This window comes from Micropterus salmoides, unplaced genomic scaffold, assembly GCF_014851395.1.
Source record: "Micropterus salmoides isolate LMB-PRFRI ecotype aquatic unplaced genomic scaffold, ASM1485139v1 Ms_hic_scaffold_2, whole genome shotgun sequence".
Lineage (NCBI taxonomy): Eukaryota > Metazoa > Chordata > Actinopteri > Centrarchiformes > Centrarchidae > Micropterus > Micropterus salmoides.
Window position 1 is genome coordinate 31,607,579 of NW_024041150.1, and position 20,976 is coordinate 31,628,554.

The following is a 20,976-nucleotide window of genomic DNA, read 5'->3' on the forward strand; positions in this document are numbered from 1 at the left end:
GGGTGTTTGGCTTCGGGTGTTCAGGGTTGTGGTTGCGAACAGAACGGACCCAAACGCAACGCTTGTCAGTTTACAAAAGAGGTTTATTGAGGGGGAAAAAAGGGAAGAGGGGAGTCGGGAGGTGAGATGAGGTAAACTGGACGCCGGCAGACGTGGGCACGGAAGGCCGAGGAGCAGGCGGGGCTGGCAAGGCTCGAGCGAGGCGACTGAGAGGAGGCTGGAGGCCGAGGCGGGGGAGAAGGCAGGTAGGCGAGCCCGGCTGACTGACTGGATGGCGGAGGTGAGTGGACCTGGCGGGGAGAAAGAAAAGACAGGGTTAGTCTCGGGAGACAACAGGTTAGGGGACGAGGTATCTGAGAGCTTGGAACGTAGAAGTGGCACCAGGACTGGAGCGACGACGATCAAGCGAAGATGGAGAACCGGGGTAGAAATACTGTTGAAGATGAGGCTGATGGCAGGCAGGTGCGGCGGGCGGAGGTGGAGGTTGACGAGACACAGGTGCGGGTCATCAGCCGGGCTCCAGGGCGGAGAGGGAGAGAGCGCACACACAGAGGGAGAGGCGAGGAGACACGGGGGAGAAAACAGAAATGCGAGACGAAGTAAAAAAGAAATAAAAGAGCACAGGGCACTCACCGTCAGCCGGGCTGCCACCGCAACAGTTCAGTATATTTGTTTGATCCAAAGTACTAGACGTCTAAATGGCTCAGTAACTGTTCACATTGTTACTGTGAATTCTGCAATGTTTCATTATTTGTATTATCTTTGTAAATTTAACAAATTTCCTAGTTTGCTAACAGCATGTTCACATTTATGTTTAAATACAAGGTTCATGGTGTCAAAGCTTAATAAATAATATACAGATACAGAACAAAGTAAACACCTTAACCAAGTAGTTTCTTCCAAACTCTTACTCTGATCTTTCCCCAACTTAACTAACTACAGTTGATTGTTAACTAAACATTTGAATCATTTTTCTAACACATATGGATGTTCAAAGGTGACACGACAAACAACCTATTTTGTCATTTTGTTTTGTTGTGTAGGAAACGCAGGTTCTGGTTATTAGATCCCCTAATATTTTAAGTGTGTATACTGTCAATATTATTATTTTCTGAAGCCCAGTCACAGTTTTTCAAAGTGCAGGTAACGCTGTGTGCAGAGAATAAAAGTCTGTTTGTATTTTTTGTTTTCTTATTAGAAGGGCGTAGGCAGATGAAGAGATTTTGGGGGAAAAACCCAGTCCATGCTTACTAATCTTGCTCATCTCTGGTTTTCCCTCTCAGACAGTATATTTAATGTTTACAAGTCTAGACAAAACTAGAAGAAGAGTTGTGTTATGTACAAACTGGCTAACCAAACCAAACAAACTGGTTAATCTCTTGTTAAAGTGCAGAACCACTTTTCATCAATAATATTATCTAAGTAAAGTATCACACATTCTGATAAATGTTAGAAACACACACATAGTTTTTAACTGTGAGGTGTGACATCCCACAAATGTTTCTGAAGTGCTACTGTGGAGTCTGGAATTGGGTTTCAACAATGCTGCCATGTTAATGTTCAGCAGGGATAAAGTTGTTGACAATCTCAGTTTAGTGTGTGTTATCGTGCGTGTGTGTGTGTGTGTGTGGCACATAGCACAAAACACAAATGAATAGCTGACGCTATGGGAATTTCATTAGTCATGAAGTACTGAACAAAGTGAATTTGACCTTCACAGTCCTGAGCTGTGTCAGATCATGTCCTCTATGTTGAAGACAGTTGCCAGGTCAGTGTACTGCTCTCTGCAGTACATCTGGGGCTTTAACAATGGCAGGGTGGTGCTGATGAAGTGGTACTGGTGAGGCAGGCATTGGGGAGAGAACACCTCCTTTGGATGGAGGACTCTCTTATTTATCAGCAGATCACTGTCTTGTGGTTCCAAACCTGGGGGTCAAGAGCCAGGAAGAGGTCCCAAGATAAGGTTCAGGGTTTTGCAAAATGGTTAAAAGAAACGGAAATCCCATTTAGTGACCTTTTTGCTGCTGTCTAATTAATTCAAAACTACAGGGCGCCATCATGAAACCTAAAAATATTTCCAAAAGAGAACCAAAAGTAGGGACAAGCTTACCAGTGTGTTGAGGTACATGTACTTTACTCAAGAATATTACTTTATGCTTCCCCTTCACTATATTTCAAAAGGACTTATTGTACTTTTTACATATTTGACATACTGGTATTTACTTTGCAGATCATGTTACACAGAAAACCTGACTTAAAATAGCACAATGCTACTCAGTTTATTTTCTGTATGTTTTTTGCATTACAAGTACTTTTGTAATGGAGAATTTTTACTTTAAGCGTTGCTTTTACCAAAATTAAGGATTTTGATATATCAAGGTTTGTTTAAATGTCCAAAAATCCCAGTTTTTCTTTAACATGTCACAGAAAAACTGGCCAGCAGTGAATGTTAAGTACATTTAATCAAGTACTGTACTTACAATTTTGAGTTGCATGTACTTTGCTTTCCATACTTCTACTCCACCACAATTCTGAGGAAAACAGTTGTACTTGTACTCCATTAAATACTTTGTTAAGAGTACATTTTACATAAAAACGTGTGCTTATATATGATGCAGTTTTATTCTAAAAATCTACCCATTAGTACACAAATTGTTTAAAATTGGCTCCACATTGATAAACTACAACATTGAATTGTTCTTATATGTATTGGTTAGTTATAAAAACAATATTCTAAAATGCTGTGAAAAGAGCCATTCTGCGTAGTAGTTTTATATTTGATACTTTAAATTTGACAATAATACTTCTCTTGAATTCAGGATTTTTAAATGACCATGGTATTTCTACTTAAGTAAAGGATATGAGTACTTCTCCACCACTGCTGATTCGGGCAAATAGCAAATCTTCTACTTTTTTGATTTGGTGCTGTAATAAAGTCTATTAAAAACTTCATATTTATATAAAAAGAGTAAGATTCTAGGAATGCTTTTAAATGATACTGATAATTCAAGCATAAAGGGAAAAAAATATATTATTGCATTTAAACCCCAACGATATTTACGTACCTACAGCTGCTTCTTTGTGAAGTTGTGCTACCCTACGGTTGTCAAGTTGTTGTGCACAAGCAGGATACAATGTGAGAAAGGTATTTTTTGCTGAAGAGTTTTACTCTCCAGTGTGTCCAAAAATGAAAAAAAATTAAGGACTTGAAATGATCACGTCAGTGCGCATTATTGCCTGCCTAAATGTTAAACTGAGGATAATTAGTACAGTTTAAAAACTGACAATGGAAACACTAGAGCACAACAATTCTCAAATTTTAGTTTATAACCGATGTATCAGAAAAACGATTACACACCGTAACATACAATGATAGTTTTTAAACCAGAGGGGATTGCCAAAGTTTAGTTTTCTGCAGGATATCCTAGTAACAATTCTTTAATGACAATATTTGAGATTCTCCTGTAAAAATAAGGTTTGAAAAAAATATTTTTAAATACTCTTTAAAGTGTTAAATGAACATTTAGTTTCTTTATCAATTGAACTGAGATTAGGAGCTAGAAATTGTTTGTGCCAAAAAATTGTTTATAATTTCTGAAGAGTCTAAAAGGCTGACATCTTAAAAAATGTCTTGTATGAAAAACAATCCCAAACCCACAATATTCAATTTACAATTAAAAAAAACAAAAAAGCAGCAAATGGAAAAAAACGACTTAATGATTTGATTATAAAAATAGTTGCAGATAAATTTTCTGTCTAACAAACTAGGTATTAAGGTTTCAACAATTAGTGATCATGTCCTTAAATATACTGACTAGCAATTACATGCATGCCACAAAGTTTCATTAAAATGCAAGTATGAGGCACGCAGAAGACACGCCGATTAAAATCCAGGCTGACAAAATGTCTGCATTCAAACCGTCAGTGTCAAGAGAAACAGCAGAGGAGAGTTGAACAAAGTAATCGCACCTCTTAAACTCTCAGGAAGAACAAGAACATAAATGGCGTGAACTCTCCGCAAGTGCAGACACAGAAGCGTGTTCCAGCTTTTAGAAAGAAAACAAGACCATTCAAAACAAAACTACAGTTCCTTTTAGTTTTATTACAAAAAAAAAAAAACAGGTTTTTCCAGAATTAAACAGTACAACAACATATCTACTCAGAATGAACAAAAAAGGGAGCAAAGAGAAGGACAAGTGCGAGGGAGATGGTGTGTATGTGTGTGTGCATTTACAAACCCCATTTAAAAAAAAGACAATCAGAAAATGTATACCCCCCTCTCAAAAGAAGAAATGTTCCATCTCGTTATGACAATTCAACAAACAAAGGGAAAGTGAAACGTAGACAAAGAAGTGGGGAGGAGAGGCGATCTGGGGAAATCAAAAGCTTCAGTTTTTATATAAAACACTTGGCGGAGGATATGTCAAGTCTTTTCTTTATTATCCATTAGTTAAGAAACGTGTCTTTTTTCCTCAAACAGAAAATAAACAATGCTTGCAATAAAAACCCATTTAAACACACGCGTGCACGCACACACACACGAAAACCCTGATGGATGGAGATGGGAGGTGGAGAATGAGGAAGGAATGAAGAGGGGGGAAAAGCTAATGAATGAAGTGTGTGTTTGTATGTGTGTGTCCCCGTCCTGCTGGTTCTTTCTTACCATTTCAACATGACACTTCACCGACCAACACGAAAATAAGGGGCTTCTACGTCTATATACACGTTGTGTGCGTCTGGGCCTGTGTGTTGTGTGTGAAGTGTATGAGACAAAAGAGCCAGTTGGGGTAGAAGGAAGGGTCGAGGGACAACTAGGTTTGGCAGTGTGTGTGTGTGTGTGTGTGTGTGTGTGTGTGTGTGTGTGTGTGTGTGTGTGTGTGAGAAGAGAGAGAGACAGACACATTTAGGATCGTCGCTTCTTCTTGCTGCTGGGCGGCGGGGCTGATGGCCGGACCTTTCTCTTCTTGGTGGCAGAGGCAGCGGCGGTGTCCTCGTCCTCGTAGTGGCTCTCTCTGTCAGCTGGAGGGCAACAAAGAAATGAGCATTTTTAAAGACAACAAAATTCACAGTTCACAGGTGTAACGAGATCTACCTGTCTGTACTGTAAGAGAAAAACCAAGCATGACAATTTGGTCACCCGTCTTTCATTTGACCACTATTGTAGAAGCGCAGGGCGCATTTGCACCAGACAGTAAGTGTTAGACCAACCCATGAAAATGTGATTTCTGAATCAGTAATAAGTTTTGTTAAACATAATATTGTCTGATGTTTCTGCTTCGCTTATTTAACAAATGGCCAACATTGTTCTCTGCAAATATAAGTGACCGTTGAGGCAGCAAGCATGTGAAGGTTCATCACAGCCGATTGGGACACACTTTGTTAAAAACACATCCCGTCACTCGCAACACTTTACACGATACAATCCAGCTCTACTGATAGGATGGAACAAATAAGCCCGATTAAACTTTAGACAGTATTTAGAGTAACAATCAGAAGAGGGTCCTAAAACAAGCTTATTGACAACTTACTGGCCAAACTAAACTGGGATGCACTTGAATCTGAAATACAGCATTGAGTGAACGCCCTCCTTAGTCAGGGGTATGAAAAGCACCTTTCCAAAACAAACATTCACGGCCACTTAACTCAGCGATCTGCGATGTGGGCGGGAAATTGATTCTTAGATATTAATTAATTTCATGTCATTACTACCAGAGACATTGTTACTAACTACTCGTCCAGGGTTGAGAACTAGCTAAACTAGTGGACGGCTCTGTCCGGTACATCGGATAGTTAAATTATATTTCAGTTTTCAGGGGGGGCTTGAAAACTTGATTGTTAAAGAACAGTGGGGACCAGGAGGAGCCGAGGCTAGTGAAGTAAAATTAGGGATTCAAGTCCTTTTAAGCGATTGAGGAGACGTATCTTTTGGCTTTTTAATGTGCAAATTAAAAATTCTTAATTACCCAGAAATCTCACACACACAAAAATATAGACGCATGAATAATCGTTTTATAGTCACGTAATCGAACCGTGAGGTGCAGAGAGATTCCCGCCACTAGTTTAGGTGCAACACTGGGAATGCCTCAGAGGAAAGGTTGTCTGATGTGCGCACCAGTATCTTTTTGCCGTGCTCGCCTCTGGCCATTCATAACAGCTATAAGCACTGCAGATAGGGAATGCCTGAAATAAAATGTCATTAAGGGCATTAAATATAATTATTTATATTTCGGAAGATCACAGAACTCACGATTATGTCTGAAATTAGAATTTCCTTCGCATGGTATTCTTATTATTTTAGGTCATGTTGATGTTAACTACAACACGCAAAGTTAAAGCTAGAGTGGGACTTAAACTTCAGTTACATTTAAAATTCACACAATGCTGATGAAGCAAATCACCGCCAGGTTAATCTCTCTGTATTCGCAGTATTAAGCAGGTTTTAAAATCGATGTGTCTGGGGTGACGTTCCTGCTCTGGTGAACCGGTAGTGTTGCGTTTTATGCCAACCAGCGGTGATTGGTTTGCCAGAGCTGAAGGGGGGAGAAACCTTAGCGACAACAGCAACTCTGTATAGCAGAGCCTTTACATCATAAGCACGTATGTAATGTAATCACTCACTGCAGGTTCAAGTTGCAGTGGTATTTAAACATTACAACTTCCAGACATAGCTGACAAAAGATAAAACTCTGCTTTCCTGTCTGCAGGTAACTTCAGTCCTGTGTGAATAGTGTTTAAGACTCCAAATACAAACCTTTCCTGGCTTCTTCCTCCAGCTCGTCCCAGTCTTTACCGCTCTCCTCCTCGCTGCCAACTGACGCGCTGTAATCTATAAAACACGACAGACATTAAGAACTGAGTGAGGACGTGAATCAAATCCTGCGACTATGAACAGACGATGAGCAAACAGTTTCAGCAGAAAATCTAAGAATTATTACTTCCGTCATCTGGACATCACACGTCTCACAACAAATCTCTGTTAAATCGTACCAGAGTCCTCTGTCTCCGAGTCGTAGTCTTCATCACTGTCTTCCTCCTCCTCCTCTTCTTCATCTGCAGACGGGTTAAACGTTTCATCCTCCATTTCCGACTCCGAATCTTCCTCCGCGCCACTTCCCTGAGACAAAAACAAAACGCAGCAGGATTGAAAATCACAAATCAATCTTTTTAAGTTATGACTGAATAAGTTTCTTTAGTTTTAAGCATTGAAGGGAAAAACTGATACGCACCATTACTTTCTGCATAAAAAAAATCAATAATTACCAGAATATTTGTGCCATTTGTTTCCACACCAGAAACCTGCCGATTTTTTGGTCCACTGTGCTGAACGTACCTCGCTCTCTGGGTCCAAGAATGACCAGCCTCCCTGCTCGAAGAAGCCTTCAGGGTCGTCCACGATCGTCTTCATGATCTTGGTCCAGTTCAGAGACTGGACTCCCTCTGTGTACTTGATGTCGCACGAGCTGAGAAAGTTTAAAAAACACACAGAGCTGAGCAACCACGGGGGAAACGCCGGCTGTGTTTGTAAAGAAGCATCAGATTTAAGACTTTTCATTGAAGAATGAAAAACCACATCAAAATGAGCTCTGATCCCTTACTTGAGCCACTCCTTGATGGGGTCGAGGGAGTTGACGGGCACGGCGTTGATCATGGTGACCTTCTTGTTGTAGTCCTTGTAGACGATGACCACGTCGAAGTTCTTCAGGTGGAACTGCACACGCTCAAAGTGGACCAGCTCCACCTCGTCCAGAGTCACCACAAACGGTGGCTACGTGCAGACAAAGTTGTTTTTTTTTTTAAATCCATCCGGCAGTTGCCACAGCTGGACTGTATACATCTATACACCAGAAGTTAAACCTTGTGACACATTTTGCGGCTCAGTGTGCTCACTCACCCATTCAGTGACATTGACAAGGGAACTGGACGTGGGTTGTAGCAGGCAGGTGCTCCTGTAGGGGGCGCCCTGGAATCTACAAACACAGTTAAAACATCTCAGTCCATCTCCTCACAGAGCTTCCACACTCTCCAAATCAATTTGCCCTTCTTACATTCACGTCTGTCTCTCAAAGCGTGCCCCGATGTACTCACCCCAGGTCCCTGAAGGGCACCTCGAACTCCAGCTCTTCTCTAGTGAGCGTCTCCACCTTCTCGATGAAGTTCTTGAAGGCCGACTTGAGCTTGTGCCTCATCTCCCGCTCCATCTGCTCGGCGTACAGGTCGTCTCGGTCGTGCATGTGTTGGTGTTTGCCCAGGTCTGTGGTGATCTCGCCGACCTCCGTGTAGAACTGGACGTCCGTGTGGCGCCTCTTACCGAACATGATGGCGTTCTGGTAGGACACGTTTGATGGAGAAACAGAAACAATCAACAATCCTGAAGTTCCCGTGTTCTGGCTGCTACTTTCAAGGCCATTTTAAACGAACATGGATACATTTGTCCTAACAGTGTTTCTGCAGGGTGCAGCAATTTAAAGACTTTAAGATCTTTTAATAACACATAGAATTCAATATTGTACATACTGGCCAAAGCACGAAAAGTACTATGGATCCAGAAATGTTCACATTGTTTTCAGTGTTTCCCAGCAGTCCCAGTAACTAATTCATAACGATATAACTACAGTAATTAAATTAATATGATCTGGATAAGTAGCATAAATGGAAGGATGGATTAACTAATGAACAATGAGGGAGTCTTTGCTAAAATCACATTATTATGACACAATGAGCTTCCCAGCAAGCAGCAGCAGCGTTTACTACAAATCTGATGGTGACCACCCACAACCAGATACAAAACATCCGATATTACTAGGTTAATACTGTAATACATTGTAATGGCTTTTTTTTTTTAAAGCAGAAAGACCCGCAGATACCCTGTAATAATTTCCAGGGATAAATTAATTATGTAATTTTGAGAATTACTTCTTGATGTATACATAGCTGCTGTTTCAAAAGGGTAGATGTGGTCTTTTAATCTAAAGGAAACAGTTCAACATCTTGGAAAATACGCTCACTCACTTTCTTGCCGAGTATTACATCATGAAAACAGTAAATCATACCTTAAAATGAAGCTACAATGTTAGCTTAGCATTAAGATGAGAGAGAGTCCAGCACATAACCCCCATGAAAGCACATTTGGTTTTAATGTCTTAATTAGTGGACAGCGCCAGGCTTGCTATTTACGCTAAGCTAGGCTAACCAGCTGCAGCTTCATTTTGAGCGCACACACATTAGAGTGCCGTCAGTCTTCTCATCTAATCAAAAAGCAAAGAGGTGCACTTCCCAAAAAGGTACCTTGAGGTGGAAGTGCAGTACGATGATCATCTCCCCGTCACACGGCTGGAAGATGGCGTGTTTGATGTTGTTGTAAAGGATGTCCACTTTGTCTCCGCGGACTGACGTGAAACGGAAACCTGCAGTAGAAGAGAAGGAGTTTATCATAAATATTATATTTAGACTCACATTTATCTGAACAACCAATTATGCGTTTTCTCACCGTTAGTATGCGCCTCCACTGAGCCCTGCATTCTCTTCTGTGCGATGTTTGGTCTGATGTAGAGGTCTTTGAGCTTGGGGTTGCTCCGGTTGAGGTTGATGACCAGCGAGTCTTGCTTGACGATGCCCTCCTTCTCCTTCTCTTCGGCCTCTCGCGTCTTGTAGCGCTTCTGTACCTCCTTGATGATGCGGAAGGCGTTCTGCAGGTTGGTGGAGGGCACGGACGTGTCGCCGGGAGCTTTCAGGTTTGACGCTCGGTACGTGCTGAGCAGAAAGGTGAAAGGACGTTTAGCCGGTACAATTGTGAGTGAGAGAAAAAACGCTTTAAGATGAAGGGCTTCAGAAAGGTTAAGACCGTTTTATTTAACGCATCTCAGTCCTGTGCTGTCGTTGGTTTAATTACATTCAAAACAATATACTATAATAAATATTTACTGATTAGTTGCTCCCTTTTTAGCTTAAGAGCCAATTCCACTGAAATGGGTCTACAGGCTTAAAAACACTTGTTGAGACTAAAGACATGCAAACTGGTCAGGGGTCAAAAAGGAGAGAAGGATACACAAGCAGCGTAACGCACATGGTCTGTTTTAAGCTTAGGGACAAGGGACATAAGGGCTCAGATTAGGGGTGTGACGATACACTTAGCTCATGAGACGTGGCGATGCACCATACTGGTGTCACAAGAACGAGATGTGATGATAAACACAGTATTTAATAGAAATCAAAGGTGAAATATGAGTTGGGGGTCCCTCGCCAAAAAGATTTTAAGAATTAAACACTTTATTTCCTGCATTCTGGTGACATTTCCTGTTCTGCCTTTACTACATCCAGTTATGGAGGAAATGTTTTTATTTATGAACGTTAACGGGAAACAAAATTCAGGTGGCAGATGACAATCTGCAAGTATTACAGAATCTAATGCAGCGCAGCTCTCAGTCATTCTGTGTTGCTTTCACATCCATTTCTCCTGTAGTCTTCCCTAAATGGACGATTTGGTCAAATAGAAACTGTGACAAGAAGTTCTTACAGTTACTGACTGGGGTCATTTTATAATCAGTAGCTTCTTTATTCTTAAAAATAAGTGCAAATAAACTCAAAGCACTTTCATTCGTTCTTTACCATTTCATGTCATTTTTACTTACGTTACTGTATCCGACAGGACAGTTTACATTGTAAACTAGCTTACTTCTGTCTTACATCAGGCTTGCTTTCTAAAGACGGACAGTTTGTTGGGCAGTTCAGTGTGTCCAGCTGTCAGACTCCGCAGTGTAGCGGACTAGATAAAGACCCGCCCTACGTTGCCTGTGATTGGCTGTTGGGTTGAGGCATTAAGAGTGACGATTGGTTGGAACAGCCAGTTGCAAAGCTCATGTTAGAGAGTACCCCCCCTAAAATATTTTCTCATCATTAGATCTGCACAAATCACATAGGAGACCCATTTTGGTCTCTAAACGGCAAATTTCTCTGAAACGTGAGGAGTTTGCATGCCTGGTCAATGAAAAAAAAACAACAACAAAGAGAAGTCATCACGTTCTGGGCTGGAAATTCATTTCATCAATAGTTAAGGACTCACATTTCTTTAACAAACGTGGCATCCGGGTTGGGGAAGATATTTCCCTCCTGTCGTCCCAGAGAGCTGCCAGGGACGTAGAAGTTGATCCTCAGGTAGGTGTAGTCTCCTTCTACAGACATGCTGATGTTCTGGACAGGGGAACGTAAGAAGAGTCAAAAACCAAGACTATCAGGAAAAATCTGCCATCATCAACAAGAGAAAAGCTGTTAACGTCAGCGTACCTTGATGGTGGCGATGTGGAACGGCGTGGCGATACCAAAAACAGGCATGACGACAGTCTCGTACTTCTTGTCGATGTAGATCTTCATTTCTCTGATGTCCTTTTCTCTGGGCATCTGAGAGACGTTCTTATAGGACACGTTAGATTTTCTGGCCCTGAGAGGAGAAAAAAAAATAAAAATTAAAAAAATTAAAAGAAAGTGGATTCAATTAACGGACAGAAACTTAATTACATGCGTGAGTGCGTGGCTCCTACATCACTTACAGAAACATGAATTAATATTGGTAGTCCAATAAAACAATTATGAGTGAGGGGTGGAATCACAATGACAACATTTCACCTTGATTATGATTAATTAACAATTTATTAGTTTTTGCCTTCAGAGTTCACTGACAAGGTTGGTACGGCAAATATGCTCAACTGTTAAAAGGTGGGATATTTGTCTCAATTCACAAATCGATCATCTAAATGTTGATTGATAACGTTATGTTGACAGAAAGCAAAAGGCTGAACTATGACACGCACGTGTACAAGTTACACCTGCATACACAATAACAGGCTAACCACGAATGACACAACAAGGTTACAAAATACACATAATAGAATCACTAAAAATAAGTAGTAAAATAAATAAATAGCAGTATAATGATAGTTAGAAGCAGAGACCACAGTGTCAGTTTAAAAACTCTGCACTCCATTTAAGTCTGTGAATCATGTCCCGTGGGAATTACAGGGAGAGGCAGCATCTCTCCATCTGAATACAACAGCTCGTCGAGGCAGTGAGGAGGTGAAGGCGGGCACAGCTTGTTTTAGGACAGAATCAATTCTTTTGGGGGGGGTTGCAGGGGGACGGCAAACACAGCAGCCAGAGGGTTACGCCAGTATTTACACTCACTTCTGAATCTGCTGCTCTCCTTTTTGCTCCGTCAGGCGACGCTTTGCCTCTTCATTCAAATGATTGGCCAACTCCTTCTGGTGGGCCCGCCTCTTCTCCTCCGCCGTCATCTCATTCTGCGTTCAACAGACACAACTGAGTGATCACACAGAGACACCAGAGTCCATGATGTATTTATATATCTAAATTTTAAAACAAAGAATGGGAAAAAAAAATAACATACATGCAGAATCTGGACATGTGTTACACGGCTTTGGATGGTCAAACCACAACAAAAAAACTCACTCAAAAATAATGTTTAAAATAAATAAGTAGATAAATAAAGACTACCCGCCCCTCTGTTCCCCCCCTCCCCTCCAGTATGTGGATTATTACAACTGAACCAGTTCAGCTGATGATATTTTAGAAAAAACAATCAATACTTACCTTCCCAAGTAGCTGGTAGCGTACAAAAACATTTCACACTCTTAGTTATTAACACTCAGGCAAATAAGCACTGATCACCAGTCACATATTTAACCGCACGCGCACACACACCCATGCACACTCACTCTGGTTCTGTCTGCGAGCAGCGCGGCACTCCGAGCTCCCTTCCCCAGCAGCTCCTCGGCATCGTCTCCTTCTTCTTCCTCATCCTCCTCGTCGTCATTCTGGGGGGAGGGAAAAGAGACACAACCCAAAAAAAGTTTCAGTAAACGTTAAAAATCGCAGAGCAAAGACGGCTGAGAGACAGAAAGTGAAAATAACAGAAGTTAATTCTTCTTCTTTAACACTTTTGGCTGCAAGCAGGAAAACCATAACATTTAAACAGTGAGGCCTAAAGACAAAACGGACGTTCATTTTTATAAAGACTACAAGTTAAACAATACACAACATACAAAAAGAAAGAAAAGTAGTCTATACATGCGCCTGGAAGTTGTAAACCGTTAAATATTTTTATTAGTCCAGTACAGTAGTAACACAAAATAGTTTAATGTTCAGCTGCAGCTTTGTTTCCATTAGTTTGTGCTGCTACTTACAGAACGTTGAGATGAGCCAGGACACCTACCTTCAAGAAGATTCCCACATTTTTAATCTTTTTCTTGACTGGTGTGAGTATCGTGGCGGCCTCTTCCTGTTACAGAAACATTTCAGGTTGGAATAAATGTGCTTCATAACAAGGTGTTGTGATTTTTTACTGTTGCACTTATGGTTTTCATTTAAAAATGTTTTATAAACAATATTTCTACAGAGCCAATCTTATCAAGTGATGGAGAGTATGCAAAAATGTCAAATACAATTCTCTGATTAGGCGTGAATAGTTATTTATGTACACAAATTAAAACCCCTGAAACGCTCTTATTAAATGTCGTGTGTCAGTGTGACTGATCGGGACAACATTTTTTGAAATGGGTGCAATATTGAGTGAGCGCGCTGCAATCAACAGCAGCAAAACAGGGCTGCAGTGTGATCCTTGCAGGCAATTGTGCCCCGTCACTGTACGTCCACTAAAGTGCCTGACGGGCTCAGATTGTTCTAATCAGTGTCTGACAGTATTATGGAAATGATCCCCTACAGAGATTAACCTTTTTCAAGATCAAGACCCTTTTGTTTTACCGGAAACTGTCACTATACATCGCTCTGTTCAAAGCCACCAGACTGCACTGATTAAAACAGGAATTTCACCTCGCAGAACGCGGGAGTTGCTGGTCTACAGCTGCCTCGACCAGTTGGTTTGACAAATAACACAAACTACAACACAAACAAACCAACCAAATATAGACAACAAATGGACCAGAGACGTAAAATTACTGTTTTTGTCAAAGGAGTCTGGTGGCTTTGATGGAGTGACCGTTTCTGGTTGAAGAAAAGGATCTTACTCTTTGAAGGGATGCTTTCCATAATGTTGTCAGACACTAACAATCTGAGCTTGTCAGTCGCACAAACAAGAACTTTAGTGAAATTACTTTAAATGGATGGAAACAGAGTACAGACTTTGCTACGTTTGCACCTCCTGTCCAGATTAAAACGGTGAAGTTTTGGAAAGGCTGCCGACCGTGTTTTTTGTTTTGAAACTCTGGAGAGCGTTTTAGTGAAGACAGGCAAGAACGGAGGACTTTAGAGAAACAGACGCTCACGTTTGGCTCTCCGTCTCATAAGTCATGCAAAGTAGAAACACAATGCAACTGAGAGTTATTGACTTGGTATTTTTATTAAAATATTCTGTACCGTGCAAATAATACTTATCTGCCACTACGGTGCATGTTGCAGTTAATTTTGCGACTGTCCCCAGTCAGTTTTCCACTGCCACACTCCCGTGTTACATTCAGTAACAGCCCCAGCTCGTTATTGGTCCTTGCAAAGTAAAATCTCATCTGATTCTTTGCCTGAATTCTTTCGCCAAATCTACTGTAACTATGGAATAGACCATCTGCCTCATGTTAACACCAGCATGCGCATGCCCAGTGTACGTGAATGGCCACTAGACTAGTTTCAGTCATTTTAGTACAGACGGAGATCAGCTCTGATACGCAGCTAAAACTTGGCTGTGGACGGAGATCGTATTCAATTTAATCCTACATTTTTAAACTGAAACGGAGTAGCGTCGACGTGTCTTTGCTTTGTGCATCTTACCTCATTAATCTGTATTGTGTCGCCGATAAACAAGGCGTACTTTTTCTGCTCGTCCTTCTTGCCTTCTTTATTCACAAGGTCAGCAAAACCCAAACTGACACTCAACACCATGCCTAGAGGAGACACACACAAGCTTTGCTTTTTATTTTCTAAAATACACATCCTACATTTTAAATAAAGCATTTCAAAATGATTTCACGTATTTTAACCTGTTGAAGAGGTTTAAGTTTCATAAACTTGCGTCAGATTTTTCCATCAACGGCATAATTTGACGTAACTCTCAAACACGAACTCACCTTTTTTCAGTTTGTACTGGTTTTTAGCGTTCAAAACCAAGGAGCCTTCTCTGAACTCAATTCCCATCGCAAAGCTGGAAAGAACACAAAAAATGAATGAGACAAGTGTGTAAATGTGTAGGAGTACATGTGTGGATGAAAAAAAGGGAGTGTGTGCATTCACCCCAGGTTTTTGGTCAGCTTTGGTATGAGGTCTGACTTCTCTTTCTTCACGTACTCCAGAACAGCGTTGTAGGCGTCGCTGATTTTTACACCTGTGAAGGGAGAGAAAGAGACTCAAATAGCAACACACACAAATATGTTCAACACCACAACCTTTTTTCCAGTTATTATACCACTAACATCACTCTTGGGGGCTTTAACAAGTACCCAATGCTCCCACACTCCCAGCATGCCCCTGAACCCACCGTGTTTGAGCTGTTTGAGCAGCTCCTCTTCCACCTGCAGCAGGAAGTTGTAGTTGTCCTGCATCTCCTGAGGGGGGTCCACCATGAGGGTGCGCACCAGGTTGGAGCAGTACGACTTGTAGCGGATCCCCATGGCACACGTGATGGCGCCGAAGTGCATGTGGTTCTTATCACTGGAACAGAAAAGGAGTAATGAGAGTTAAAATCACCATCAGGATTTCCAGGGTTTAAGCTCAGCAGACGGCGGTGTCGATCTTCTTATCCAACTCGTGTTCCACAAAATGTCCAACGCTACCTTTAACTGCAACTCTTTTTTTTTTTGGGTCATGACAAAACTTTCGATCCAGATTCATGTTTTCAGAAAATCTTAGCTGAAGTGGTTATTATTCAATTAACCAATCACTGGATCCCCCCAAAAGTTACACATCATGGGAACTACCTTAAGCATCTAAGCAGATGACAGACAGTAGTGAACGTGACGTGAGCTACCTGACGACGCTGAACTTGAGGCTGTAGTTCCCTCCACTCTGGATGATAGGAGGATAACACATCTCCACTGTGGAGGGATCTGCACCGCCAAGGTACTTCTTCTCTTCGATGGCCTTCTCCACCGACTCCGCCAGCTTGCTGTGACGCACTTTCTGTTGTGGGGTGGGGGGGAAGAGACGATCAACACAAGCACCTTACATATTACTATTTTTGTCGAGGGAGTCTTGTGGCTTTGACGACAGCGATACAGCGGCTGTTTCTGGTTAAACAAAAAGGGTCTTAAAAAAATAAATAAAGGTTTCTCTCTCTAATGTGGTCAGACACTTATAACAATCAGAGCCCGTCAGTGGCAAAACAAGCTCTTATGTGGATGCACTTTGATGATGCACACTTTGTGTGGTCGGCCTCCAGTGTTGTTATTGTGGCTGTCTGGACACACAGAGCTCTATGATACTACTTCATATTTACATTTAGCTGATGCTTTTTTTTTTTATCCAAAGCGACTTACAACTGCTATTCATGTCAGAGGTCGCACACCTCTGGAGCAACTAGGGGTTAAGTGTCTTGCTCAGGGACACAACGGATGGGTCTTATCCATTGCACACCCCCCCCCCCAGCTCTGTTGTTAGCATAGCGTAGCCCTAATCTATCCAAACGCCATGCAGAAAACAAGCACTTGCAGACAGACCTGACAAAGTCATACGTTTAATAAATCGGCATCCTTTTGATCTGTTTAATGCAACTCAATCAGAATGTTTATTAAGAGTTCATCCCACTATAGTAAACCAGATCAACCCTTTAACGCTGCAGTCACACAATATCAGAATGAAAACCTCTCATTATTCCTACTTAGGAGTCTTCATGCATTTTTCCTAGATGGTTACTCCCACTACTAACCCCGTTGTCACATCATTTAAGCCTAAATGAGTTATTTTTGCATTGTTACGCATTTGTAGTGATTTATTAACAATTGAAATTAGATGCTAATGTGTGGAACGCCTTTTAATTTGGCCCTATTAACTGTAATATTGAGGGGTCTGTAGCAGCTGTTTGTTGACACTTGTGTTGTTTCTTGTTCTTGTGTGGGAGACAGAGTTTGTGCCAGAAATTCCCCAAATCTCTGACACTGAATGGCAACAAGAAGCCTGAATGTTTCTGTGGCAGCTGTAATGTTGTTTCACGTGGGTGTGATCAGAAATGCTACATTCAGCGCAACAAAAACGCCATCGTCATGAAAAGTACACAGAAGTGAAGAAAGAGAGACATTAGCGCCACAAGCAGAGCACACCATCAGGACAAACTATCCACATTATTCCGGTAAATTGGTATTAAAATCATCAGTTTGACATGAATCCACTGTTCCTCCTCCTCCTCACCTCATCTGCGTCAACGATCTCCATGACGCGCTCCTTGAAGAACTTTGAGTAAACCTCGCTGGTGATGGCCGCTGCCTTCTTCATCAGGCCCAGCTCTCCGTCTTCCTTCACTGCCATCGTGTACGCAACCACAGCGCTGATGTCTACCTGCAGACAGGAAGCGACGGAAAAAGGGAGGTGTTGAAAATAGAGACACAAGACGTCTACTCTTTTATTCCAGCCTGTACGTCTTCTAAACTTAGTTTTCATTTGACATTTTGAATTGCATCTTACCTTCTCGAGTCCCTCAGCGGTGATCGTGTCGTTCCAGCTCTTCATGTACTCTCCGGGGAATTTGTCCTTGCTGAAGACACCCACCGTCTTGCCGTCTTTGCTGCCTCTGATTGCCTCGATCATCTTATCAAAGTTGGCCTTGTTGCTTTCATTCTGAGACATTAGCAATAAATGTTAGTTTTTAATCTGACAAGGGGCCTACATAGAGAACAAGTTCAAACGGCCTCCTGGATGTGGTAGTAGCAGATTTAAACCATACACGCCATTATTATAGTGTAATAGTTAATGCTGCTTGCTAAGACTCCATGCATCATATTTTATAAACAATTTCTCATTTTAATCAGTTTCTCTTAAATACTTAAAATTAAGAGACTAATTATTTTACTTAAAGTTACTTGAGAGGATTGGGGAGAAGAAAAAAAACCAAACACAGGAGTCTGAGATTAACATCCTGAATCAAACATTACTTGTGTGTGGCCAATTTCAACTGTCTTTTATGAGGGTGAACATTCATCAAAATGCTAGCATATACATATTGGTCTTTATCTATATTGTTTCTCAAACTCTGACAACAAAACTTCCTCTTTCGGACATCAAAAACAAAATCACACCCTCAAATCTTTAAATTGTGTGTGGATAATTGTACTACAGAAAGGAGTTAGTATGTATTCTGCCATTACCTCGGTGTCTTTACACAGGTTACCTTTTCTCTGGTGAGCAGGGTGATGGGCGGGACACCGTTGGCGTTCTCGTTGCCTTTTGTTACAGCCACCTGCTTGAGGAAATCCACCTTCTTCTTGCTGGCAAGGAAGATTATTTTGGTGTCACAAAAGACCATGATGGTGTCTGTCAACTCGTAGCCAAACAGCCATGTCTGGAGGGAGGGGTGGGGGAGAAAAGGATTACAAAACAGATGCACAAAGAGTTATTTACTCGTATAACCCTTAACATGAATATTTATCTTCAGCCAGAGTGAAACTCAGCACTAACTTACTTTATGGTCAAGTTAATGACACAAGAAAGAATTTAGCAGGTAAACACAGTGTCCTGTGTGATAGATCATGCTGCTGTGGCTGGGACATGACTTTACCTGTATGGCTGTGGATTTGGCGTACACGATCTCCTCATCCACTCCGACGGACACCACAATGGCATCGACTTTGCCAAACTCATCTTCTCCTTTCTGGAAATCAAATACACAGACAACAAAAAATAAAAATAAATAATTAACAGTTTTATGCCATGCATGAAAGAGCAAATTACAAGACGTAGGTGCTCCTACTTCATCTACAGTCATCCTTTAGAGAACTTCCGATAGAAGAAGAGTGCTTGTGATACATGAATAACTGGTGAGTGGAGCCAGGTAGCTAGTTGTGTTAGCATCACTGAAAGAAAAGTGAGTAACACTCAGAGCTTCACGAGCAACATCAGCACCTGATGCTGCATCACCTGGCTGTACATAGAGGGGGTGGCAAGTCTCACAAAGCTGCTTAAAGTCTCTAAATACCAGTAATAAAGCACCTGAGGCGTGCTTTATTAGTTCAACAGGAGCAGGCTAACTTAACTTACACATTGGCGTGACTGGGCTGCAACAGCAAAGGAAAACGCACCAAACAGCATCAAAATACAACTTCTGAGAACGACTTTAAGACCTAAAAAGTTGCCACAAGGTCACGTAAAGCAATTTAAAACATTTAGGACTTCAGAGAAAAAGTATTTTCAGGAGCCTGCAGACATCCTGCACATGTTAACCGGGATGCTGGCGTTATTCTGATGCTAATTAGCCAGCTAACATTAGCATGAAGCATTAACCTGAGACGCGCAAACCTGACAGTAACGTCCAACACCTCGGCAGACAAATGTCAAGCACACACGCGTGGTAAAATCGTGTTTTAATCATCCCTTTAACATTATTAATTCGCCAAATTAGCACACGACGCTTCACTGCCCGTTTCACTGCTTGGCTAGTGAGTTAGCTCGTTTGCAAACTTACTAGCTAGCAGGCTAGTTAACGTGGTGAATGGGCTGATGAGTCTGCTAGCATCAGACAGCTAGTCCGTTTGTCTGATACAAGATCCCGGGGAAAGATCCTCCAAACACGTCCGGATTGGAAAATACTTTTAAAGGATGGTGAAGAAGATGGAGGGCCTGGCTGTCGGCGCTGGATGCGGGCCGGGACACATCACCTCTCACGCCGACAACAGAGTCAACTCGCTGGGCAGAAAAAAAACGCGGCTAACTTAGCGGTTTGCTCTTTCAAGCATCTCACTTTCTCCCCCTTAAAATAAACCACAGTAAACACCTGGACTCCCAACACACACGCTCCGACATCACCCAGTTTTACCTTCCAGTTGCTGTACAATCTCTTGATCCGGCGGTAGTATGCTTCCTTGTCCAGGTTTACCGCCATGGCGAGTCCTCCGCTGCAAACTCCAGCTCCCGGCTTCGCTTCTCAGCAGGCCGGAAGATGAAGAGGAGGATGAGGAGGATCAGTGTCAACTAACAATAACGCACTTTTCTTTCCACGCCTGCTGAGGTCCACGCACCACTACGAGATGCTGCTGCTGCCCTTATAATTTCACCACAGAGGCCTTTCCCACTGAGCAGTCGTGTAGAAAAACACACCACACAATAATCCTAATAACCGACCACTCGGTTAAAACGCGATAAAATTATTAAAATATAATGTAACTTGGCTTTTCGCCACGCACACAACCACGCACGCACCAATCTGTTATAATTAAGTCCTCAGCTCCCCCCCCTCCTTTCCCTCCCGTGCTCCTGTTTCCTCTCCCTCCCCCTCCGAGTCCTCACATATCACTTTTTACAATAAACACGTTTTTAAAACCACGATGGCGCCACAACACAACCTCCCTGCTCGATTTTAACAAAACTGTTGTTAACAAATGTGTTTTAAAAAAGTCTAAATACTTGTTGAATTCCTGTCCTTTTTTGTTTCTGTAATTTCATCTGATTGTTTGTGGCCCATTTGAATGTAATTTGTGTCGCTGCACAGCCGCAACAGCGCCACCTGCCTTGTGTTGACCACGCTGCTTTTTCCCGCCACGGTGGGTTTCCCGCCATCGTCATCAAACGCTTCCACAGACGTAAATCTCGCGATAGAAATTGCAGAGATGAGATCACCTGTTTTTATGCCTTTCCGTGATACTTTTTGGGAATAACTTTTGTTTGATGAACATTTTATATAGTTTTGGTACATTTGGTATCAAAGACAATAAAACATTTAATTATCAACTGTATATTTCTAATTTTGATAAATTTTCATATTAGTGATTTGGTACCTTTTTCTATAAATCCAAAGGCTGTAAAAAATAAAAATTATTATAG

General features: G+C 41.7%; 1 protein-coding gene and 1 long non-coding RNA gene across 2 annotated transcripts; both read right to left on the reverse strand.

Moving 5' to 3' along the window:
• Positions 1-62: 62 nt before the first annotated feature.
• Positions 63-1,621, reverse strand: LOC119912210. The gene is made up of 2 exons (XR_005446093.1): positions 382-1,621; positions 63-290 (listed from the first exon to the last, which is right to left on the reverse strand). It is a non-coding gene; the product is annotated as an uncharacterized LOC119912210 (long non-coding RNA).
• A 2,461-nt stretch (positions 1,622-4,082) lies between these two features.
• supt16h (SPT16 homolog, facilitates chromatin remodeling subunit) lies at positions 4,083-20,382 on the reverse strand. The gene is made up of 24 exons (XM_038731294.1): positions 19,973-20,382; positions 18,719-18,811; positions 18,332-18,502; positions 17,629-17,781; positions 17,356-17,502; positions 15,980-16,131; positions 15,491-15,663; positions 15,247-15,337; positions 15,084-15,157; positions 14,788-14,900; positions 13,223-13,288; positions 12,726-12,824; positions 12,175-12,290; positions 11,281-11,434; positions 11,060-11,187; positions 9,488-9,750; positions 9,286-9,404; positions 8,086-8,324; positions 7,892-7,967; positions 7,596-7,765; positions 7,331-7,460; positions 6,988-7,114; positions 6,752-6,826; positions 4,083-5,019 (listed from the first exon to the last, which is right to left on the reverse strand). The coding sequence occupies exons 1-24, from the start codon at positions 20,036-20,038 to the stop codon at positions 4,904-4,906; spliced, it is 3,111 nt and encodes a 1,036-aa protein (XP_038587222.1). The 5' UTR covers positions 20,039-20,382; the 3' UTR covers positions 4,083-4,903.
• Between the last annotated feature and the right edge of the window lie 594 nt (positions 20,383-20,976).